At 30.6% G+C, this 21,632-nt stretch overlaps 3 protein-coding genes across 3 annotated transcripts; 1 reads left to right on the top strand and 2 right to left on the bottom strand.

The window, feature by feature from the left end:
- Positions 1–398: 398 nt before the first annotated feature.
- LOC114399905 (protein LATE FLOWERING-like) lies at positions 399–1,599 on the bottom strand. Its single transcript, XM_028362127.1, has one exon. It carries the CDS (start codon positions 1,468–1,470, stop codon positions 946–948), a length of 525 nt encoding a protein of 174 aa, XP_028217928.1. The 5' UTR covers positions 1,471–1,599; the 3' UTR covers positions 399–945.
- Positions 1,600–10,246: 8,647 nt separating this feature from the next.
- On the bottom strand, positions 10,247–11,439 carry LOC114398323 (transcriptional regulator SUPERMAN-like). Its single transcript, XM_028360508.1, has 2 exons — positions 11,209–11,439; positions 10,247–11,093 (listed from the first exon to the last, which is right to left on the bottom strand). Exon 2 carries the CDS (start codon positions 11,058–11,060, stop codon positions 10,425–10,427), a length of 636 nt encoding a protein of 211 aa, XP_028216309.1. The 5' UTR covers positions 11,061–11,093; positions 11,209–11,439; the 3' UTR covers positions 10,247–10,424.
- A 4,032-nt stretch (positions 11,440–15,471) lies between these two features.
- On the top strand, positions 15,472–20,223 carry LOC114398009 (F-box/kelch-repeat protein OR23-like). The gene is made up of 2 exons (XM_028360115.1): positions 15,472–16,595; positions 19,649–20,223. The coding sequence occupies exons 1-2, from the start codon at positions 15,682–15,684 to the stop codon at positions 19,938–19,940; spliced, it is 1,206 nt and encodes a 401-aa protein (XP_028215916.1). The 5' UTR covers positions 15,472–15,681; the 3' UTR covers positions 19,941–20,223.
- Positions 20,224–21,632: the final 1,409 nt, after the last annotated feature.

Genomic DNA, 21,632 nt, shown 5'->3' with positions numbered 1-21,632 from the left:
TGCATGCTATGATTTTACAGTACAGGTAGACGAGTGAAGATAAATCATTTTGTGAATTAGTTTGCTTATTGCTTCAATACCAAGTAAAACAAAGAAAAATTAATTTCATGATGAGCAACCAACTGCGCTTGTAAGTTTATGTTTGAAATTATAACCACTATTATATCTAGGAAATTAGTAACATAACTGAACCATAAATTAATGTTTCCTTCTATATGGATTTAGTGAGCTGATACTCATCCTGCCGGAGCGGTTACGTTATCGATATCTCACCTGTCTTCAAACAATGCAAAGCAGATATGGACCAGTCGAGAAATGACAGAATTATATTTTATTATATGGACAGAGTTTTTGGATTATATGTTAAGAGATTTCTTAAAATAAAATGGTACAATAGATAAATAATTACCTAATTTTTATTGTAACAAGCAAGGAGCTGCGTACCAAAAAACTGAACAAAAATGAGTACCAAAAGAAACATTCACATAATTAGTAACTTCAGTAGTACTTCTGGTGTAAATCATGGGTAGTGAGATTCAGTGCTAGACATTATTTTCATGAGATAAATTATTTGAGTAGTAACTTCCTCATAAGAATCCTGGGTACCTTTCACTAGAAGAAGCCCCACATGAGCTTTGATTTCCTGCTGCTTCAAGCCATCTCTATACAATTGTCATAAGATAGAGCTCAAAAAGCGCGCACATATATATATATATATATATATATATATATCAAAATGGAAGTGTGTGAAGTAAGGAATTAACTTGATCATATAATCTAATTATATGGTCAAAATTAGTTTCTCTCTCGTGACTACGTGCTCCCATCTATATATATATATATATATATATATATATATATATATATATATATATATATATATATATATCTATATATATGCTTGATATATATATATATATATATAGCATGATATGCATATGCATGCTATGGATGATGACCAAGCCTCAGCTCCAAATCCAGGCCATTGTCTTCACTCTCTTCAAACTTATCTTTAATTTCATGAAAACCCAACGGATTACTGTACAAGCTCAAATTTCTCTTCCTCCAATCTTGCTCAAAAACGTGATGACCCCGTTGGTTTTCTACACACAAAACCTCATGGGAAGAAGGCCTAATAACACTTGGTGCAGCGGTAGGAAAGAAAACTTCACGGTAGCTATTAGCATCAGGAGCAGTGGAGAGGCTTGGAATCTGTGAATAGAACCCGAGATCTGCATAGTTGTTGATGCCATCAACGTTGTTTGAACTTGAAGGATGAGAAGAGAAACTGGCTTTGGTCTTGTTGGCTCTTTCTTTTCTGTGTATGTTCATGTGTCCACCTAAGGCTTGTGCTGTGGTGAAGCCTCTCTTGCAAAAGATGCACTCATAGGATCTTCCAATTCCCATATCATCGTTGGTTTCTTCGCAGGAGCTCTTGGAGTAGCACTCTTCTGGGTAGTTTAAGTCCATGGTAAACGGGGAGATATGGACTTAACTAATTTGTTGTAACAAAGGAATTAATAATTCTATGATGAGAAATGGAGAGTCTTATAGAATATGGAGAGGGTGAAGGTGGTTTGAGCAAGAGACAAAATGAGGACATACACATTACCTACCTATAATAGTCAAGTACTGAATGTTGTGTGTAGGATGTCGAAAAGTCTTAGATGTTTGCTAAGAGAAGTATTCTACAAGCCGGCTGTGTGGGGATCTCTCTAGCAGACAAGAATTCATTTTTTATATTTGTTTATCTTTATTATTCTTTATTATGATTGATTTGATCTGTCAATCTCCTTGGGTTTTTCTGATTCTTTTCTACCTAGGTTTAATTTCTTTAGTTTTTTTAATTAAAATGACCTAATCTTGTACTTATTCTCTTTATACCGGATCTTATACGTGAATTAAATCTTCTCATCGGTGAAAGGTCTGAAATGAATTTGACTTTTTAAGGAGCTTAATTGTAAACTTATCAAAGCTAAGAGTAATGACTTTACACTTCATTTTCTTTAAAATATTTTATTTTCAAAGTTTAATAATTATGTACTAATAATATAAAATAATATTATACTGACATTTGATTATAAATTATCATTTATATAACTTTTAAAATAATTTTATAAAAATATATATATATATATATATATATATATATATAATAATTTAGGATTAAATAATTATATAAAATTAGTTGACAATGTCAATGTATAATTTGATAATATTAATCTCTCGTTTATCTTTATCTCTCATTTCTTATCACATTATATCATCTTCATATCTTTTTTTTTTCTCTCCCACTGGGAGTTCAACAGCATTCGGGTGTCTTAACTAAAATCATTTTTGTTAAAAGTTACATCAAATATGAAGATAACTTATTTGTCTATCTTAAATTAACATCAATTATATAGAATATAATTTTTATTAATGTAATCATTAAAATATAATTATATATATATATTGTGAATTTTTTTGTCAAACTTAAATAACAATAAAGTTATAATAAAAACATTTCAATTTTAATATATTCTAATATATATATATATATTGTGTCAATTCGATATGTATTATATAATTTTAAATTAACCTATAATATTTTGTAGAAATTATCTATATGTTATAATATAAAAAACTTTCAATTTTACAATAAATTTTGTGAATAAATTATCATAAAAATATTAAATTAAAAATAAATTTAATTTATATAAATACATGTGTTTGATATATCTAGCTAGTGGGAGAATATTTTTTTTTATATGAGAGTTAATTAAAATGAGCATATATCAACCATTAGATTTATTATGAATGATTAAGATTAACATATGAGTTATATGTTTTCTTCTAAGTTTAATTGATAATTTTTTTAAAATGATCAAATGACTTTAAAAAATATTTTAATCTTTTAATCATTCATATAAGCTTAATTGTGGCTGGATTTCTACTATTAAGTATATGTTAAAGAGTTCTTATTCTTTTTTATATTAATTACTAGTGTTCTAGTCTTTGCAATATACATCATAAATGTTTGTTTTATATAATTAAAATAATTTTTACTAAATTTGTTTTGCAATTTGGAAAATACTGACTGAACATCATAAAAATACTGTGAATGAGTAGAGAGAGAGACGGATAAGAAAGAAAAAGAAAAAATAAACCTAATAAATAATCAAAATGGAACATGAAAGAAAAATTAAATAACAAGTGAGGTAAAAAAAATAGATGTATAATCTATAACTATTAATAAAGACAAATATTTATTTTGGTATATACATTTTTTATTCCTAAACTACCCTTTAATATATATATATATATATATATATATATATAACTGTTTTTATTTCTTTTCATGAACCTTTAAAATGTAAATGTTATCATTACTTTCTTCAATTATTTTTTATTTTTACTTTTTATTTTATAAAATACAGATAATAAAGCTTTCAATTTTGGGGTTTTGTTTTAGTTGGAGAAATTTTGTTGAAACGAAGAACACAAAAAAAAATGTTAGAAATTTTTACTATTTCACAAAGCAATATCCCTAGGAAAGTTATTGTAATTAAAAAAAATGCCACAAAAAAAAAATCACAAAATGGTTCGGAGGATTGCATGCAAATTGCAAAGATCACGCAGTAACTTTCACATGTCAAACTACCATTGTTTGTACAAAGAAATCAATTGTTTGTTGATTTGTTCTTTAATGCTTCTTCAAACACCAATTAACAGTCGGTCAAAAAGAGTTATACTGAGTTTTTCCCTAGCCCTAGTAGGTATTATGGCACAGCATGCCTCTATTCATTGTGTGACACTTGACATTCTTTGATCTCAATGGACCTGTGATGACACGATTCGAGTAATTAGTACAAAAAATTATGGATAATAATAGTATTGTTCATGCAATAGTTTTAAGATATTTGTTTTTTACTTTTCAGAAATGTTTTTAAGATATATATATATATATATATATATATATATATATATATATATATATATATATATATATATATATAGTATTAATACAATATTTAGAAATTAGTATGTATAACTATTAATAATAAAAATTATTCTGTTTGGTATATACATTTCATTGGATAATTTTATCATTAAATCATTTCTTAAATTTAAAATTTTTCTTCTAATTTATATTAACTTCTCACTACTTTTATATTATTATTATTTTTATTAACTGTATTTAACTTCTATTTTTTTATTATTTAAAAAATTTAAGACCTAGTTTAAATAATAGAATTCGAAAATCATATGTATGCTAACTTCATACAAACATTTTTCCTTTACCCACCTATAGTATTTGCAAGGAAACATATGCAGGAACCTTCCTATAAGAAGGTGTAGATGGAAGAGATCGAAGATTATGGCAATGCCATTTGTAGTTTGTACTTGTCCTTGAGTTTAAACTCGGCACCAAAATTTGGTAGTGACAGCACATCATATCGACATGCCTTCACTATCAACATCATAACGAATGGCCTACGTTTTTTTGGCCTACACCTGAAAGAAATTGATTAATTGGAAGCAGTGCTGTTCATTACAAAACAAGAGCATAAGCAGAGTTGTTCACTGATTTCAATTAAACAATTCCAACACTAATGTGTTATCTATGCCATATACGTACATACACATTTAAGAAAGAAAAGTTTGTTTGGCCTTCTGCTGTCTAGATAAGAAATATGTTTCCATATTAAAGATTGTTTGAATCTTTTTGTCTATAAATATTTATAAAAAAATAATTGTATTATAAACTGAAATTAACTTATGAATAAGTTCAAAATTATTTTTTGAAGAAATTAGTTCAAGAAAACTTTTGTTTGGAGAAGTTTTTTTTTTAATTTTCTTATCCTATAAATATTATGAAAAAATTATCTAAGCATACTCTAATTTTCTTTTATGATCAGTTTAGTACGGGGAAGTGAAAGTGAAGAAAAAAGTTTAAAATATAAAAAAAGGAAACGTAGAAATTATGAAAAAAATTAAATTTTTTTTAGAAAGTTTTTTTTTTCATTTTCTATCAATCAAATATTTTTTAATTATTTTTTATTATCTTTTTTCTCTATTTTGTTTTCATTCTATTAAAACATATCATTAGGGTATGTTTGATTGATTTAGGAAGCAAGTTGTGAAGAAAAGAAAGTGAAAGAGACGAATAAAAAAAGGAAAAAAAAACAACAACTAGAAAGTGAAATATTTTTTTAGGTTTTTTATAAGCCAGAGAAAAGAAAAGAAGAAGAAGAAAAGTTATTTTTTTATTTTCTTTTACTTAGTTGTATAGAAAGTAAAATAAAATAAAAATATTTGAACATTAAGAGTAATTTTGTCTTCTACACAATCCCTTCCTCGTTTTTCTTGCTATCGAAAATTGGAAGCAACACGTTTTTTTTAGACCCGAATAAATCTGTTCATTCCTTCTCGGGTGATATGCGCTTCCAAGGTGAGAAGGATTGTCAACTATATATCAATGAAGTTCCACAAATATTTTAAACCATTTGAAGTTATTATTATTTTTCTTTATTTATATACTCAATTGTTTATTCATTTTAATTTATCCTATTTTATCTTCATTTCCAAATTTCTGCAAAACAGTCTTTATCTCTAAATTAGATTTTAATAAATTGTTAAAATAAGTTATCAATAATTAAAAGTAATCTTACATTATGATTTAAAACAATAATTTAAATCCAAAATAAAACTTATACATTTAAATATATTTATCATGAATTTATCCTATGTAATATTACAGGTTAAAATAATGGCATAAAATAAAAAATATAAATTTATTATGTAAAATTAATCTTAAATAAAATGAGTTATCAGTTAAATATTAGTCTTATGATTGGATAATGAAGATATTTATTACGGGAAGAGATGGGAAATAAGACAAGGACAATGACAAGAAAACGAAAGACATTAACGCGAGTGTCATGGCTTTTTCTACCAAATTGCCCCGTCTTTTACTATGTTAACATTTTCCACTTGGATGTTTATCAACACGGATTGCTTGATTCTCGTTGTTACAAAGCAGCATATATATAATACACTTAATTAATTAATTGAGAATTGGAACGTACGATAAGCTTCTCAATCTGGTTCTTTTATTGGACTGGTTATATGTGTATTTGTACTGGTACTTTAGACCTCATATGTCTATATTTGAAGCCTTTTAAGCAAACAAATTCTACAGCTCTAACAAACTTATAAGTTTATTTTTGTGTCTTTTCCTTGGCAATGACAAGTAATGAAGTTTCATGAGTTATTAATGTTGTTAAATCGAGTCAATTCAATCTAAATCACACAACTTAAACAATTTTTTTTTATAAACTGGATTGAATTTTAAAAATCATTCTAATATACTTTTAGTATATTTTAGTATATGTTTATAAAATTCACATATCTAAGCAGTATACTTATGTTTATAAAATAATTATAATACTATTTTCATTTCTCCAATATCTTATATTACGTCTTGTTATTTTAGTCTTTATAAACTTATTCGGTTTATATTAATTTAAAATTTAGTCCTTTTTTTCCGATGAGATTTAAAATTTAACCTTACTCTTGTGTTTTCATACGCACACGAACGTATGAGAACATTTTTTGGTATGAGAAACAAAAACATGTAAATTTTCAGATATTTTCTTTGATTCTTATGAATAAAAAATTTATAAATATAAATCTTTCTATCACATTTAAACAGTCAAAATTAGATGAAAAAAATATATGCTACTTTTTTAAGTGATATCGTGACTATTGAATAAGTTAAAATTTTGAGCATTTATGTATGACTCAAATTTAAAATTCTCACATTCTTAAAATGATAATTAGTTCCACTTAATATGCCATATATATATATATATATATATATATATATATATATATATATATATATATATATATATAATGAAACAAAGAAATAAAATTCTTTGAATTAAATTTAAATTTTTAATTAAATTGATTAGATAGTATAGTGAAAGAATTTGCTTTAATGAATTTTCTTTCCCAAACAATCCAAACTCATCATGTAGTGGGATCTCACACCCCATTACGAAACAATTTCTGCATTGCGTCATGAACAAAAGAAACGTATTTTTGTAAAAGGTATTTTTAATTTGTTTAAAAAGAAATTGAACTAAAGCAAGGGACATACTCCCTTCTATCTCGAATATAACAAAAAAAATATGTTCAAACACAAAACAGAAATTTGTTTCCATTTTATATTGGGAATGCATGCCCCAATACAAAATGATTTCTGGTTTTATGTATTGTATTATGAACAATTGAAATATGTTTTTGTAAAAGGTATTTTTGTAAAAAAAAATTAAAAAAAAGTAAACTAAAGCAAGGGACATATTTTCCTTTGATGTTGGTCTTAAAAAAATGTTGGTCTCAAATATAAGAAAAAAATGACTTATATGTTGGTCTTATATATAAACAAATTTTAACTAATTTTATCTTATTCAATAAGACCATTCCCAAATTATCTTCCATTTAAATCATGCTTTATTTCTAATTACGCTCTTTTATTCTTGATATCAAGTTTTAAGAAAGGATAATTTGAAAATTTTTAAATGAAATTAGTGTAATTAAATAATGTTAACTAAATTTTTTAATAAGTATAAATTAATTTTTATTTATTTATTTATATTCAAGAGCACATACAATACTTATCAATATAAGGGTGTCATTAACAAAGCAATGTGCCCTTTATTAGCCACATTCAACATGATTATAGTCGGCTTATTCCATTTCCAATTAGTTGTGGACCAGCTATCATGAGCCTGCCAGTGGCCAAGGCCCAATCATAGAACTGTAAAAAAATTGACCAACAGTGACCAGCAGTAGGACTAGTGAACATATTTTGCTTAAAAACTATTGAAGAATTTACGGTGATATTTCAACAGGAGAAAAACATGCTATATTTTTTTTGTTGAAAACAATCTTATTTGAATTAAATAAGATTATTGTGAATATTTTTTTAAAAGTATTTAACACAATATACTTAAGATTTGAACTCAATATCTTTATTTAAGTTAAAATAATTTCACCTAAGATGATTGTTGGTTGTCACAAATACACCGCATAAGAGGGGGATAAGGTGAAAATTCGTTTTAGGAAGAGAGTAATTAAAGGTGTTGTATTTTTGTTCTCTCTGGGGTTTGGGAAGAGGTTGGGTTTGGTGAGTGCAGGTAGATGGCAAAGGTAATTGAATTTGGGTGAGGAAAAGTAAATGAATGAATGGAAGAGGAAAGTGACGTGCGCCGACTAGCTTACTTTAACCCATTCCCTCAGCTTTCACTAGAACTGCACTTTTGGCAGGTTGTGTTGTACACCCAAATGTCCATTTCCTCTTCATTATTCCTCATTCATACTTATGTGACATCATTGCATTGCACTACGCACACTTCATTTCTTCAAACCTAAGGCCCCTTATTAATTCCCTTGCTTCCACTCTTATGTTTTTTTTTTTCAAACAACTACAATCCAACTTGAATTACTTTCTTTAATCAATCTTAGAGGGTACTGATTTTCACAGACCAATCAAGAGAGAAAGAGAAAGTAGCTATCAGCCTATCATTCCTTGTTTTAGATGGTACTGACAAAAACTGTGCGTTTGTTTTTAGGGTAAGGTCATCATGGTTTGTAAACCAGACATCACATAGGGAACATGCAACATATCTTATGTTGGAAAACACACAAGGCAGAAGGCACCCATTACATGATACCAAACCTAAACGACTTTGAATAAATTAGACAAGGGAAACGAATTAAGTTACCAAGGCTACATAACACTATGTGTGCTATCCTCTATGTTCTGTTTGACAGTTTATAGGAAAAGGACATCAAATTCATAACAGGTTGAATGTCCCTTCTGAGTCTCCTGACATATTTTCTGGGTCTCCCTTTTCATTCTACTCCTGTATTATTATGCTTACGCAATCTCATATATGTTTCTACTTCATTTCGTATTTTTTGGTCTTCTGAATCATCACATACCATAAGCACGCCGCTTTCAACATCACCGAGAGCATTAAATACCATTATGTATAGAGAGTAATATTATTTTCATTTTACCTATTTTTTTTATACAACATCCTTTTATTATTGTATCTTTCTTTTATACATGCCTACAAATAATGAGAGAAGCTCTCTTTCTCCTTCTAATTATAAAAGAAAGGTATAAAGGGTAGAGTATATATTGGAAAGTAATGTAATTAAGAATAATATTACTCTATACATTATATATATATATGTGTGTGTATCAGTATATCTATACTATTGTAACATATGCCGTATTAGAAAATATATTTAAAGAGGAGGTAGATTGACTGCTTATTTGTGAAGAACTCCTAGCTTGTTACACAATATTTTAAATGAATGTTCAATGAATAAACCAGCTCTCACTATGGTGTCTAAGAAAATAGTGATGTCGTAGAATAACTGCACTATAACTAGGAAGGTAGTCTAACTAATATTGTGTTTGGTTTATAATCACTTTTAGCAGAATTGATTAAAAAATCACGTTAAGACTGAAGCAACAAATAATTGTTTTAGCTATTTTATGGTATCATGATGATTTTATTGATTAGAATTAACTCTCACTTATTACTGTTAAATGAAAATGTTCAGTTAATTTCTTATATTGATTTGATTGTTCGTTTATATGTTCAGTTTACATATAAAACAATCTTATTGAGAACTTTATATATAGTAAGAGCATGATGTTTTGATCTCATTGATTGCCGTTTGACCATATGGTTATATTAAGTGTTTCCGAGAAAGAATAAGACAGAAACTACCCTCAAGAAACATCAAGACTAGGTGCATGTATCCAGGAAAATGCATGGATACTTTAAAGAATATCTTCTATCTGAATGATCACGTGTTCATCTACCTTGAGAGACCGAGGAAATTAATTATAGTTTGTAGGAAATCAAATTGAATATTTATATTCAGTCAAACTAAACAAAAACTCTACTCATTGACTGTCAGATCAGACGACTGAGGTGAAATTTTTTGAAAAGCAAGAGCAAAATTTGACTCCACTTGAGACCTATACAACAGTATGAAGATTAAGAATCTCTCCAAGTTCGTATATCTCCATTTTGGTGACCTTCAATTTTTTTCACTTGGCCCTTACACCAAACTGATTTTCGATTCTACGAACTTTGAATAAACCATCCAATCGGTCGAAAGAACATCCCCCCCCCCCCCCCCCCCACAACACACCATTGCAACGTTAAAAATGTAACCAAATTTAGAAGAGCTCAGTTCACAAAATATAAGGTCGGTTCTTCAAATACATAATAGAATAATAAGCAGCTTAAATGGGTTAACGAATTACTGGTGCAAGAAGTTAAATCAAATTTGAAGTTGCAGACTTGCAGATCAGACAGATATTTGTTTGACAAATTACACTTTGCTAGCTAGCAGTGCCCCAATCGTAGCTCCAAATCTAACTTTTCTGGTTGTTTAATCAACCCTATTCCCAACTCCAGCTTGATGTTATGCTCACTAGTACTACTCTTGAAAAACTTGAGTTCCTCCCCTATTGCACAACCCCGTACTTCTTCAACTCCTAAACCACTCGCTTTGTTCTTACTCATCTTAATTTCCTCACAGCGTTGATGAATCAAAAGAGGAAGAAGATGGGGAGATACTCTTCTTGGTTTCTTGTCTCCATTGGGAGAAGCTGGAGTAAGTGAAGAAGACAAAGTCAAAGAAGGGATATAAAGTGGAGACGTATGAGCACAATTCAACAGGTTATTAGATATGCATGATGATGATGGAGAGGAGGATGAAAGATGAGTTGGGTTAGGCTCAATGCTAGGGTTAGGTTTATTAGGAAACTCAGAAGAAACCCATGATGATGGGGTTAAGCAAGATCTCAATCTTGCCCTATCCCTTCTGTGAACATTCATGTGGCCACCCAAGGCTTGAGCAGACTTGAACTCTCTCTTGCAAAAGCTACAAGCATAGTTTCTAGCAGGCCATGAATGCTCCTCAAACCCAAACCTGTCCCCTTTATTATGCGTGTTTCTGGTCAGAAAGTTTCCTTCCATGGAACTCTTGGTCTTGTTCTTCCAAAATTTTACCTGTAAAAAGAGCAAATTAAAGATATATAGCCACATATATTATATAATAAAAAAATTGACTTTGTTAGGCTCATAGATCTAGCTAGTAATTCTTACAAACAATTAAGAGGCTTACTTCTTTGGACTTCAAAACTAATGAGTAGAGTGATCCATATTGAAGCTCAGCTTCATATATATTCTGAGGCAGAAAGTGAAGATCTCTCTCAGCAGGCGTACTTCATCTGCCACTGTCTGCAGCTACTGTATTTGGATATTTCTTTGCAAGTATAGTGGAGAAGCTGTGTGAAAGTGGTATACCCTTTTGCCTTAACCTGGAAAAGCCCTCGCAAATAATGCTTATACTATATTACACTCTATCTAGTGACTTTAGCCAGAATTTGACTTCTAAAAACATATTATTGGAATGATCCTACACAATGTACCTACGCAATTTTACAGTACCCCTTTACTTCTTTGCCGTTTATCTATTAACAAGTTTTTAAATTCTGAATTAAAGGGAAAAAATGGGTGTTTCACAATCATTTTTAGAGTTATTCTATGATAAACCAAAACCATACTCAGTGTAATTTGCCAAAGATATGTATCACAAATAGATCAATATTAAATTGGCATTCTCAAATTAAAAATGAATTTAATTAACATATATACACATGATAATGGCTAATTAAGAAGGTTTATTTCATGCTTTAAAAACTTGAATTTCTAGGCTGAATATTCAATTAAGAGAGAATTTTTATTTATTAGTGTATCGAGTCACCTGGGAAGTGCGTCCATTATAGAAGCTGCGGAGAGAGATGTGAGGATATCTCGTAATTAAAACATAAAAAATAACATGAAAGCTGAGTTTTCTTGTTTGTAAAATTGGGATAGATTTTAAAAAATGCAATAGATAATTTACTGTTTTTCTTTTGGTGTAGTAAACTTATATCTCAAAAGAAAACTATTCCAATATCATATTATATTATGTAAATATAAAGTAAATGTGTAAAGTAAGATAATGTATGTAACTCAATTGATATATATTAAATTTATGAAAGAAGATCTAGGTTTGATTTAGTATGATATATTTTAGGAGAAAGATGATAAATTTTAAACGTAATTAAATTCAACCGAGACTTGTGAAAAATATCTTAGATACTAAAGGAAGTCCAAGACCTAGTTATAATGATAAAAAAAGGTAAACGTGTAAAGTAGAAAAATAATAAAGATGTTCCATCATCAATTAAAATTAAAGTACTTTAAAGATAATTTTTATTAATTTAAATTTATGGTCGATGCATCCTTACTTTCTCACCTTACACATTTGATTACTTAACTAAAAGTGTCAAATCACTATATTTCTAATCCCAATGGACTAATTAAAAGCTAATTTAACAATACTTGAAGAAAATGAGTGAAAGACTCTCTTCATTCTCCAACGAGTTTGTTACTCATCACAACATAAAAAAATATTATACTGAGTACATGTTTAATTAGCATTGAGTCAACCTTAATTGATGCAATTTTTTAATAACAGTAATATACATTAAACTAACTTAGAATATAGTTGATATAGATAAGTACTGCATTATAATATACATCAAATGTCAGCACGATATATTATATTATAATGTTTATGCGAATTATTTAATTTTATTAAATAAATATCATAGAAACGAAAATAACCTTAACACTTAAGAATTTTCATCTATTAATAAATGACATTTTTTCCAATCCCAGCTGACCCAAATATTTAATGAAAATGTTTATTGAACAATAAATCATAACATTATCTTCTTAATTTTAATTTAAGGTATAATTTTATGTGTGTATATTAAAAATATATAATATAAGTGAGATATAAAAACAATTACATACATACATAATATTGATTTATTTATTTTTTGAAAATGAATCTTGAAGTGTGATCATGATCCTCCGCTAAGTGATACTCCCCAACCAATGTCCAAGTGTTCGCTACCTCCAATGTTTCAAATAAAAAGAATCCATCAAACAAAAAAAAGTGTTTACCTTATCTTTACTATTCAGCGCATGAATCAATTAATTTTAATATAATATTGTTTTAGTTTACTCTGTAATTCCTAGTTTAAGTTTCGACATGTAATTATATTAAATATATTTTTTTAAAAGCTAGTTACTTCTAGTAATATTCTCTTCTATATGATACATGTGATTTTTTTATTTGAAAAAGTATCCTGATCAATGATCATATGTCATAGTTTAATTATTGTTGAGACCCAAGAAGTCATATTCAGGTACTTGCACATTCAATAAACATCCTCCGGCTCAAAAGAAACAAAAAATCTTTTATGTAATCAGTTAAAAAAAAGAAGAAGAATTATTTTGATTTAATACTATTTTTCGGAAAGGAAAATATTATTATTTATATAAAAAAAGCATCGCTAATATGCTAGCTAGGGCTTGTGCATTTGAGTTGATATACATTCTATTAATGTTGCTCCGATTCGTTTGAACATTATAATTCGAGTTATATATGATTAGATAGTTTCTCATTTTAATTTATCTTTTAATGCACTTCATTGTTTGTTTTGTTGCACCCAAGTGCATTAGGAATTGGAATGAGGTGCCTCTAGTCTGATAAACCGAAATGCTGTCCATTTAGGCCCAACAAACACCCAAAAAAAAAATAGCTTACGTGACCCAACTAGTCCCCCAGACTAGTTAGTGACAGATGAGCCACCAGGGTCCAGGCTGCAGAGATTTTTAAAACTTCTCACAAAGTCCACTTCAGACCCCAAAAACACAAAAAAAAATACTCCAACATTAATATTCTCGATAACTATAAATTAATTAAAAACATTTTTATCCCTCTCTATATATAAATTAGAACAACAATATTGAACAAGAACATTTTTATCTGTCATTCTTCAACCGGAATGTTTTGAAAAACTTTTTTCAATAAAAGTGTTTTTAAGAATTTTTCTTTAAAAAAAATCTTATGCTTTTAACCTTGTAGTTTTAATGTTTGACAAACCAAATATGCTAATATGGTATACTCTAAGTGTACAGGGATCATATTGTGATAGTTCATCTGTTAGAAAGATATACAATCTCGTGAGAAATAGTCTTAATTAAGACTATATATATGTGACAACAATATGAAGACTACATCTTTCGATGACTATTCGACAACAAGTTAGAAGATTATCTCATTTTAGGATCGTTGAACATTTCTCTGTTGTTGGACAAAATATCAAGGTTGAACTCAAAACATATAGCAGTCCTAAGCATTGGAAAAAGTTACCTTGTCACATGAACAATGGAATGTTCTACCTATTGTCAACAACAGAGGAACAAAAGTAACTCACATTTTTTCGATACAATGACAACATTCAAAATAATTAATATATGCAATAAATGTACCAAGCGTTCATATTTTTAGAATAAGCACTTTCAAAAAAGGTCTAAAGATCCCTCAAGAAGAACAATTATAAATGAAGATAGTGAGACACTCATTGCTTTTAATCGCATAAAAGAATTTGCATTAACTACCATCCTAATTACCTATGGCACATTATTTCTAAGTGTATTTATAGCAAGAGATGAAGAACAACTATCTCTAGAGAATAAGATTTGAATCCTTTAAAATGAAAATATGCACCATAAAGAATAAAATACACCTGTCATTAGTGATGGTAGATTGTTATAGATTCAAATATATATATATATATATATATATATATATATATATATATATATATATATATATATATATATATAATATGAAATTAAATACACTATCTCCCTAAAAAAATTAAATGCAATATCAACCATCGATTTTTTAATTGAAGGTTATTATTGGACGAGGATAATTTTATTTTATTTTATTTTTCTTCTAAAAACGATGCGTGTAAAACTAGAAGAAACTTTTTTTAAGAGCTAGAAGAAACCTGTTAAAAAGAGTATTTAGACTTGAGTCTATAAAAACTTATAAAAATATATACTTAAAAAATGAGAATATAAATCTTGTATTTTTCAATCATTGAAATAGATATCCTAATAATAAGAGCGAACAACTTACGTTATAGGATAAATCAATATAAACACTGTGCGTAAATATTGATTTATCTTTTTTATCTTGATTAAGACAAACATAGTTTTTTGAAGTTTCTATAAACAACAATATCTTTTTTGTTGATTTATTTTAAGAATAAAAAAATATAATTCAAGCATTTTTCCTACCTATATATTATATTTAATAATAAACTACCTTGTACTTGCATAATTTTATCAAACATTTTTAAGTTAACAATTTATAAACCTTAAAAACAAAAAAAAAAACACAACCTTAACCGTTCATAATGATTTTATTGGATTTGATTATGATTGTTTCGGATTCGGTAAAAAAACACATCCTTAGATGAAACATAGAAAGGTCGAACTGTTGGTTGGATTCCGACTCCCATAGTCCCATCCCACTGTCTTGCTCAAAAAGAAAACCCGAAAAAAAAGTGTATTATCTTTTTGACCCTCAAAACAAAGTGAAGCATATAGTAGAAAAGAAACGAACACGGCAATGCAAACGCGCGCAGCGTTGACAACAACAACAAAAACCAATTAACCGAACATGAATTCCTATTGGGACACCGGCGCCGGCGGTGGCGGTGGCGCGACGCTCATCCCGGGTCTCCCAAACGACGTCGCGGCGTCGATCCTCTCGATGGTCCCCTACTCCCACCACGGGAGGCTCAAAGCCACATGCAAATCATGGAAACTGCTTCTCTCCTCGAAATTTTTCTTAGCCTCGCTGAACGGAAAGAACCACCTTCTCTGCATCTTCCCGCAAGATCCTTCAATCGCTTCACCCTTTCTGTTTGATCCGAACGCGCTCGCGTGGTGCCCGCTCCCTCTCATGCCCTGCAACCCCCACGTGTACGGCCTCTGCAACTTCGCCGCCGTCTCCCTCGGGTCCCACCTCTACGTCCTCGGTGGGTCCCTCTTCGACACGCGCTCCTTCCCCATCGATCGCCCCTCGCCGTCCTCCGCCACGTTCCGCTTCAGCTTCCACGACTTTTCGTGGGAGCCACGCGCCCAGATGCTGTCTCCGAGGGGGAGCTTCGCCTGCGCGGTGGTGCCGGCCCGCGGGAGCATTTATGTGGCCGGTGGGGGCTCGAGGCATACGATGTTCGGGGCGGCGGGGTCGAGGATTCGGTCGGTGGAGCGGTACGAGGTGGGGAGGGACCGGTGGGTGCCGATGGAGAATCTCCCCGGGTTTCGTGCCGGGTGCGTGGGGTTTGTCGGAGAGGAGGGGAGGGAGTTCTGGGTGATGGGAGGGTATGGCGCGTCGAGGACCATATCGGGGGTGTTTCCGGTGGATGAGTATTATAGGGATGCGGTAGTGATGGGAGTGGAGAGTGGCGCTTGGAGAGAGGTTGGGGATATGTGGGGGAATGAGGAGAGGGTCAGGGTTGGGAAGATTGTGGTGGTTGAATATAATGGATGTCCCATGCTTTTCATGCTTGATGGAAATGAGATTTTGAGGTACTTTCTCTGATTCTGTTTCTTTCTTCAATTATACCAATTTCCTGCTTAATTAATTAGTTTCTATTAATAATTGGTAGCTCTCGAGTTTGTGCTTGTGCATTACATTACATTACATTATTCTGTATGTTATTGTTGAATTTTGATGTTATGAAAAGAAAGGAGGCTGGTTGACTTACTATTGGCAATTGGGAGATCATTCTTTCTGTTGTTTTGTTTTATGGTTTTGCTAGTTAGGATTGGAGCAAGTGTGTTAGCTATTTAGAATGTTCTTTTCAATGAAAAATGGTTTGTAAGGGGAGTGGTATAATCATCTTGGCTTGTGATTTAAACTAGTTCTTAATGTGCATTTCAAGTTTTATTCATGAATAGTGATTTTACTATGTAAGTGTGCTTTTGTGTTGTTTGTTGGACAAGTTTGTTCTTGGTATGGGTGCTTCTACCATTTTTTGTCAAGCTTGAGCTGTCAATTATATGTTAGTTGTAGATTTTCTTCCAAGAAATTCGTTTTAGGCACTTGTTTGGTGCATGGTAGTCAAAGTCTTACTCCATGTTGTGTCAGATTCTGTGATCCTATGCACAGGTGAGAACACAATTTTCTGGAATTGGAGATGAATCATGTCTTACCTCTAAAAGATCTCTGAATCTGCATTTCTAGCTACTCTCAAATTTGCACCAAAAGCTTGTTAGTGGATTGGGCAGAACAAAATAATACCATGTCCAGCCCACCGAAACTCACACCTTGACTTAAACCACCCAGTTCAGCTTATTGAATTGAATTTCACCTTTTCCTTTCAAAATCATCTCCCTTTCAACAACTCTGAGACTGCAGCTGTGTGTGTCTTTGTGTAGCCTATGGTGCCATGTTACTTCAGCTCAACAATGGAGTGTAATTGAGAATTTGAGATGGGTGATGATGTAACTTTGATAAAGATTTTGGGATGTCAGACTTCTACTTGGATTGAAATTTTGGTTTGTTTTGCTTCCCCTGTTCCTGGTTTTTGTATTTTGTTGTTCACGTGTTCTCTGCTGGGTTTCCCGATTTGTGTGACTTGAACTGAACTGAGTGTTTGTTTTCCTGGTTGCAGCTGTTGTTTCTGACCTGTATTCCTCTATTTATGTCCTCTATCATTTCTTGCTGGCATTTGGTTTGTCTTTAGTAGTTAGAACCTAGAAGTAATTGTTTTGATAGAAGGCTTGTCTTGTCTTTGGTAGGTTAGACTGTTAGAGGCCTTTGTCTTTTTATAAGTCTCATACACATTACACGGTCTTAAAATATTGTCAAGCAAAATAATTAAATGACATAGGGAAAAGGACAAGTTTCAGATTTATTTGATTTGATGAATAAACAGCCCAAATTTGACTCCTTAAATGTACTATGACTATAAACTTGTAGTTGCAATTGTGATCTTGTATTGTACATGTGGGTTGTTTATTTGTGTTTTGAACTTGTTAAAACATGTGTTTAGATACTTGCATCATTAATATGTACCCTATATTAAACATGTGTTTAGATACTTGCAACAACAATAACAAAGCCTTATCCCACTAGGTCCAATATATTTGTCTTCTTTAATATGTACTCTGAGGACGAGCCCTGGTGCAGCGGTAAAGTTGTGCCTTGGTGACCTGTTGGTCATGGGTTCGAATCTGGAAACAGCCTCTTTGCATATGCAAGGGTAAGGCTGCGTACAATATCCCTCCCCCATACCTTCGCATAGCGAAGAGCCTCTGGGCAATGGGGTACGCTAGTTTTTTTTTTTAATATGTACTCTATAATATCATGATTAGGCAGATGCAGATTTGGGTTTGGTGTTGTGTATTGTTCTTAGGTTTAAAGCTGACGAGTTACAAAAGGGTAGTGGTTAGACTACTGTCATGATGTTACCACTTAGAAACTAGGCTATATAAACTATAATCAATTGTGGTTTTCTGGCACCAAGTATTTGTTATTAGGAGTTGCAATAATTGTGTCTTGTGTCTGTCAATCAGTGTAGAAGTTATTTGCAGTTAAATAAATGCTGTAGTGTGAAGTGTAAAATGCGTAGAATAAAGTATAAATTGTTCTGATGTTTGTGAAATTGAAATTGATTATCCCTTGAAGTTCGGAGTGACTTGAATATGAGACTCATGAAATTCTATTTATGAAGACATGGCACTGGTATATAGGATAATAGAAATTTGTGCCAAATGCTTCTAATCACACACAGTAACTTTTGTATGTGTATACAATCTATTTATGTAATTTTTTGAACTTGAAAATTTGTGTGTGTGTGTGTGTGTGTGGTTTTTTTTACTCTGATGGATCTTGACAAAATGGACAAATGAGGCAAGCATGATCAAAAGTTTTGCTTAACTGACCAATGGTTATGCAGTGGGGAGTGTTCCTGCCTCCTGCCAGGCTATTTGAGCTCTATTTATTCAACTTTTAGGAAGAATCATGATAAGGGTTTGCTTTAAAATACTTTGAGATAATTAAATAATTATATTGGTTACTTAGCTTGCTTACCAGTCATCTAGTAGACCAGAAGCGGAATGCTTGCGAACAGATATACATTGTTTTATCCTTTTATTATGTATAAGGTCCATTTGGTTTAGATTTTGATAGAATTGATGTTGAAAAAAAAAAAAGACTAATGTTTGAGAATATTTGAAGAGTGGAGTTTTGAAGAATAATTTTGTTTGGATGGTAAAGTAGAATCACTTTTGAAGTATAAGTATAGGCATGCTTTTAAAGTTTTGATGGGTCACAAATTTGGAATCAAGTTTGTTCACCTTGAAATTTAACTTATTTTTATTATCTCAAAATCAGTTCTACTTACTGCATAATTTTTTTTTCCGACTTCAAATTTATCCGACATGATGATTTGCTGTTGAAATCAAGTTTGCTTACTGTAAATGGCATTTTGCTTTTAAACAAATAGGCTAATATTCATTGAAACACGAATTCAACATTCTTGATGGCCCTGCTTGCTTACTTGTAAATTACAATTTCAAACCTTCTGAAGTTATAAATCTGTTATTGACATATTTATGATGAATACACCTTGCAGATATGACATGTCTTCAAATCGTTGGCTATACGAGTCTCGTGTGCCAAGAAAAGCTCCTTACTATTCGTCATTTGGGGTTGTTGTGTTAGACAGGGAGCTGTATGTAGTGACACATTTATGTGTTGTTGATTTTACTGAAACACGGAGGTCCAGACAACATAAGAGGGCAGGAACTCTGTTCATTCAAATCTACGACCCAAAAAACAAGACATGGAGATCGCTTGTTGCCAAATCACCTTTCAATTACCCTATAGATATTAATAGTGCTGTATTGAGCTCAATTTGTCTATGAATAATGTTGCATCCTATTTGTATAGTATAGGGATCACGTCCAAATTTCTTGTGTATCACATCATTTGATCCACCAGATTCCATGTAAGGTGGCTTATTTGTATATTTCTGTATGTAGTATGTCTTGATCAGGGCATTCACTTTATATTAGTTGATACCATCTAAATTTGGATACAAGTGACGTATAGTATCAGCTTTTACTAGTGTTGTAATCCTGATGTACTGAAATATTTGTAATGGATAAAGAAATGGATATAACTTGCAAAATGTTGCTTGATTTTATACTCGAGTTGAATTGGTACCGAGTGTAGAATTACTTGGGAGACATCTCAGCAACTTCCTTGTCACATCCACTAAACATTTACAAAAAGTTATTAACAAAATCGTTTTCTATACACATTTAGATTTCCCTAAATTATAGAAAAAAAGGCAGTTTAAGATAAAAAGCTCTTGGGAAATCTTGATGATAATTACTTTAAACATAATAAACTAATACAAACACTTGCATTCGAGTCAAGCCTTGCTAACTTCAGAAGCCTTCATCTATTGCCCCATTTTACTCCAATTTTGAAAGGCTGCACGTAAAAAATTGTTATGAAGTTAATTAAGTCTAAATTTTTCACAAATTTAAAAAATTGAGTGATATTTCATTGCATTATTTTATTATTTCTATAAGTCAATTTCTGTTATTAGATTACGTATCCTATTAATTTTTGAATTATTTAAAATTATTAATACATAATCATACACCTGTTGGTTAATTTCCCTCCCCTAAAAAATGCAAGTCATTTGGGCTCAGCTAAATTTCACAGAAATACTTATTAATTTCTTTGGCGTAGTTACCCCGAGAATCAAAAAATTGAAATTAGATGCTATCTGATTCATGCCTAACGTAAGTTTTGTGGTCCATGGTGATACGTTTTTCTACCTAGTTGACGTTGTAGTTGTAGGTAGATCGATGAAATTTATGTTCATACAAAAATATTGACTAGGGTAAGAGGATCTTACCAAATGTTGTTAAATATATGACACATTTAATAATTTTTTTTTTTACAAAAGTAAATTTTAACGGTGCATCCATAAGATTTAAATTTTTCATAAAGTAGATTGAAGTTTATAAAATTCATAAGGTAGTTGATATTTCCTTGCATCAATTTATTTTAACATATAATATGTTGCTTAAAACATGAGTAAATATCTTCTATCACATTACATACTTGCTAATATTTAAATCATGTAATATTATCATAATGATCATCAATTAGCTTATGAAAAAAATTTAATTATTTTTTCTCTCTTATAAATATTAATAAAGAAGTTTATTCAAACATACCTTTGATCAAAACCCTTAACACAACTTTAAGATATCTTTTGCAAGTCTGAATAAAAGAGTTTTAATTTGCGAGAAACAAAGAACTTGTACAAATACAAGTCAACGGGCGGTTGCATTGGTAACTAAATTCTACTTGTCGTGTTTGCTCCTGTTTCCAACAATGAAAAAAAAAAAAAAAAGAAGGCAAAACAAAGAAATGAACATAGTGCATGTGAAACATTTATAAATAATATGCAATTTTGTTATCTCCAAATATGCTATATATACTGGCTAGCTGGTAGGAACCCGTTGACCGTATTGTTTTCATTGTGAGCCTCGTGTCATGGCAAAGCAAGGAAAATTAACGTGTAAAGGTGAAAA

This window comes from Glycine soja, chromosome 19, assembly GCF_004193775.1.
Source record: "Glycine soja cultivar W05 chromosome 19, ASM419377v2, whole genome shotgun sequence".
Lineage (NCBI taxonomy): Eukaryota > Viridiplantae > Streptophyta > Magnoliopsida > Fabales > Fabaceae > Glycine > Glycine soja.
The sequence above is the reverse complement of the archived record's forward strand: the minus strand, read 5'-3'. Positions and strand labels throughout refer to the sequence as shown.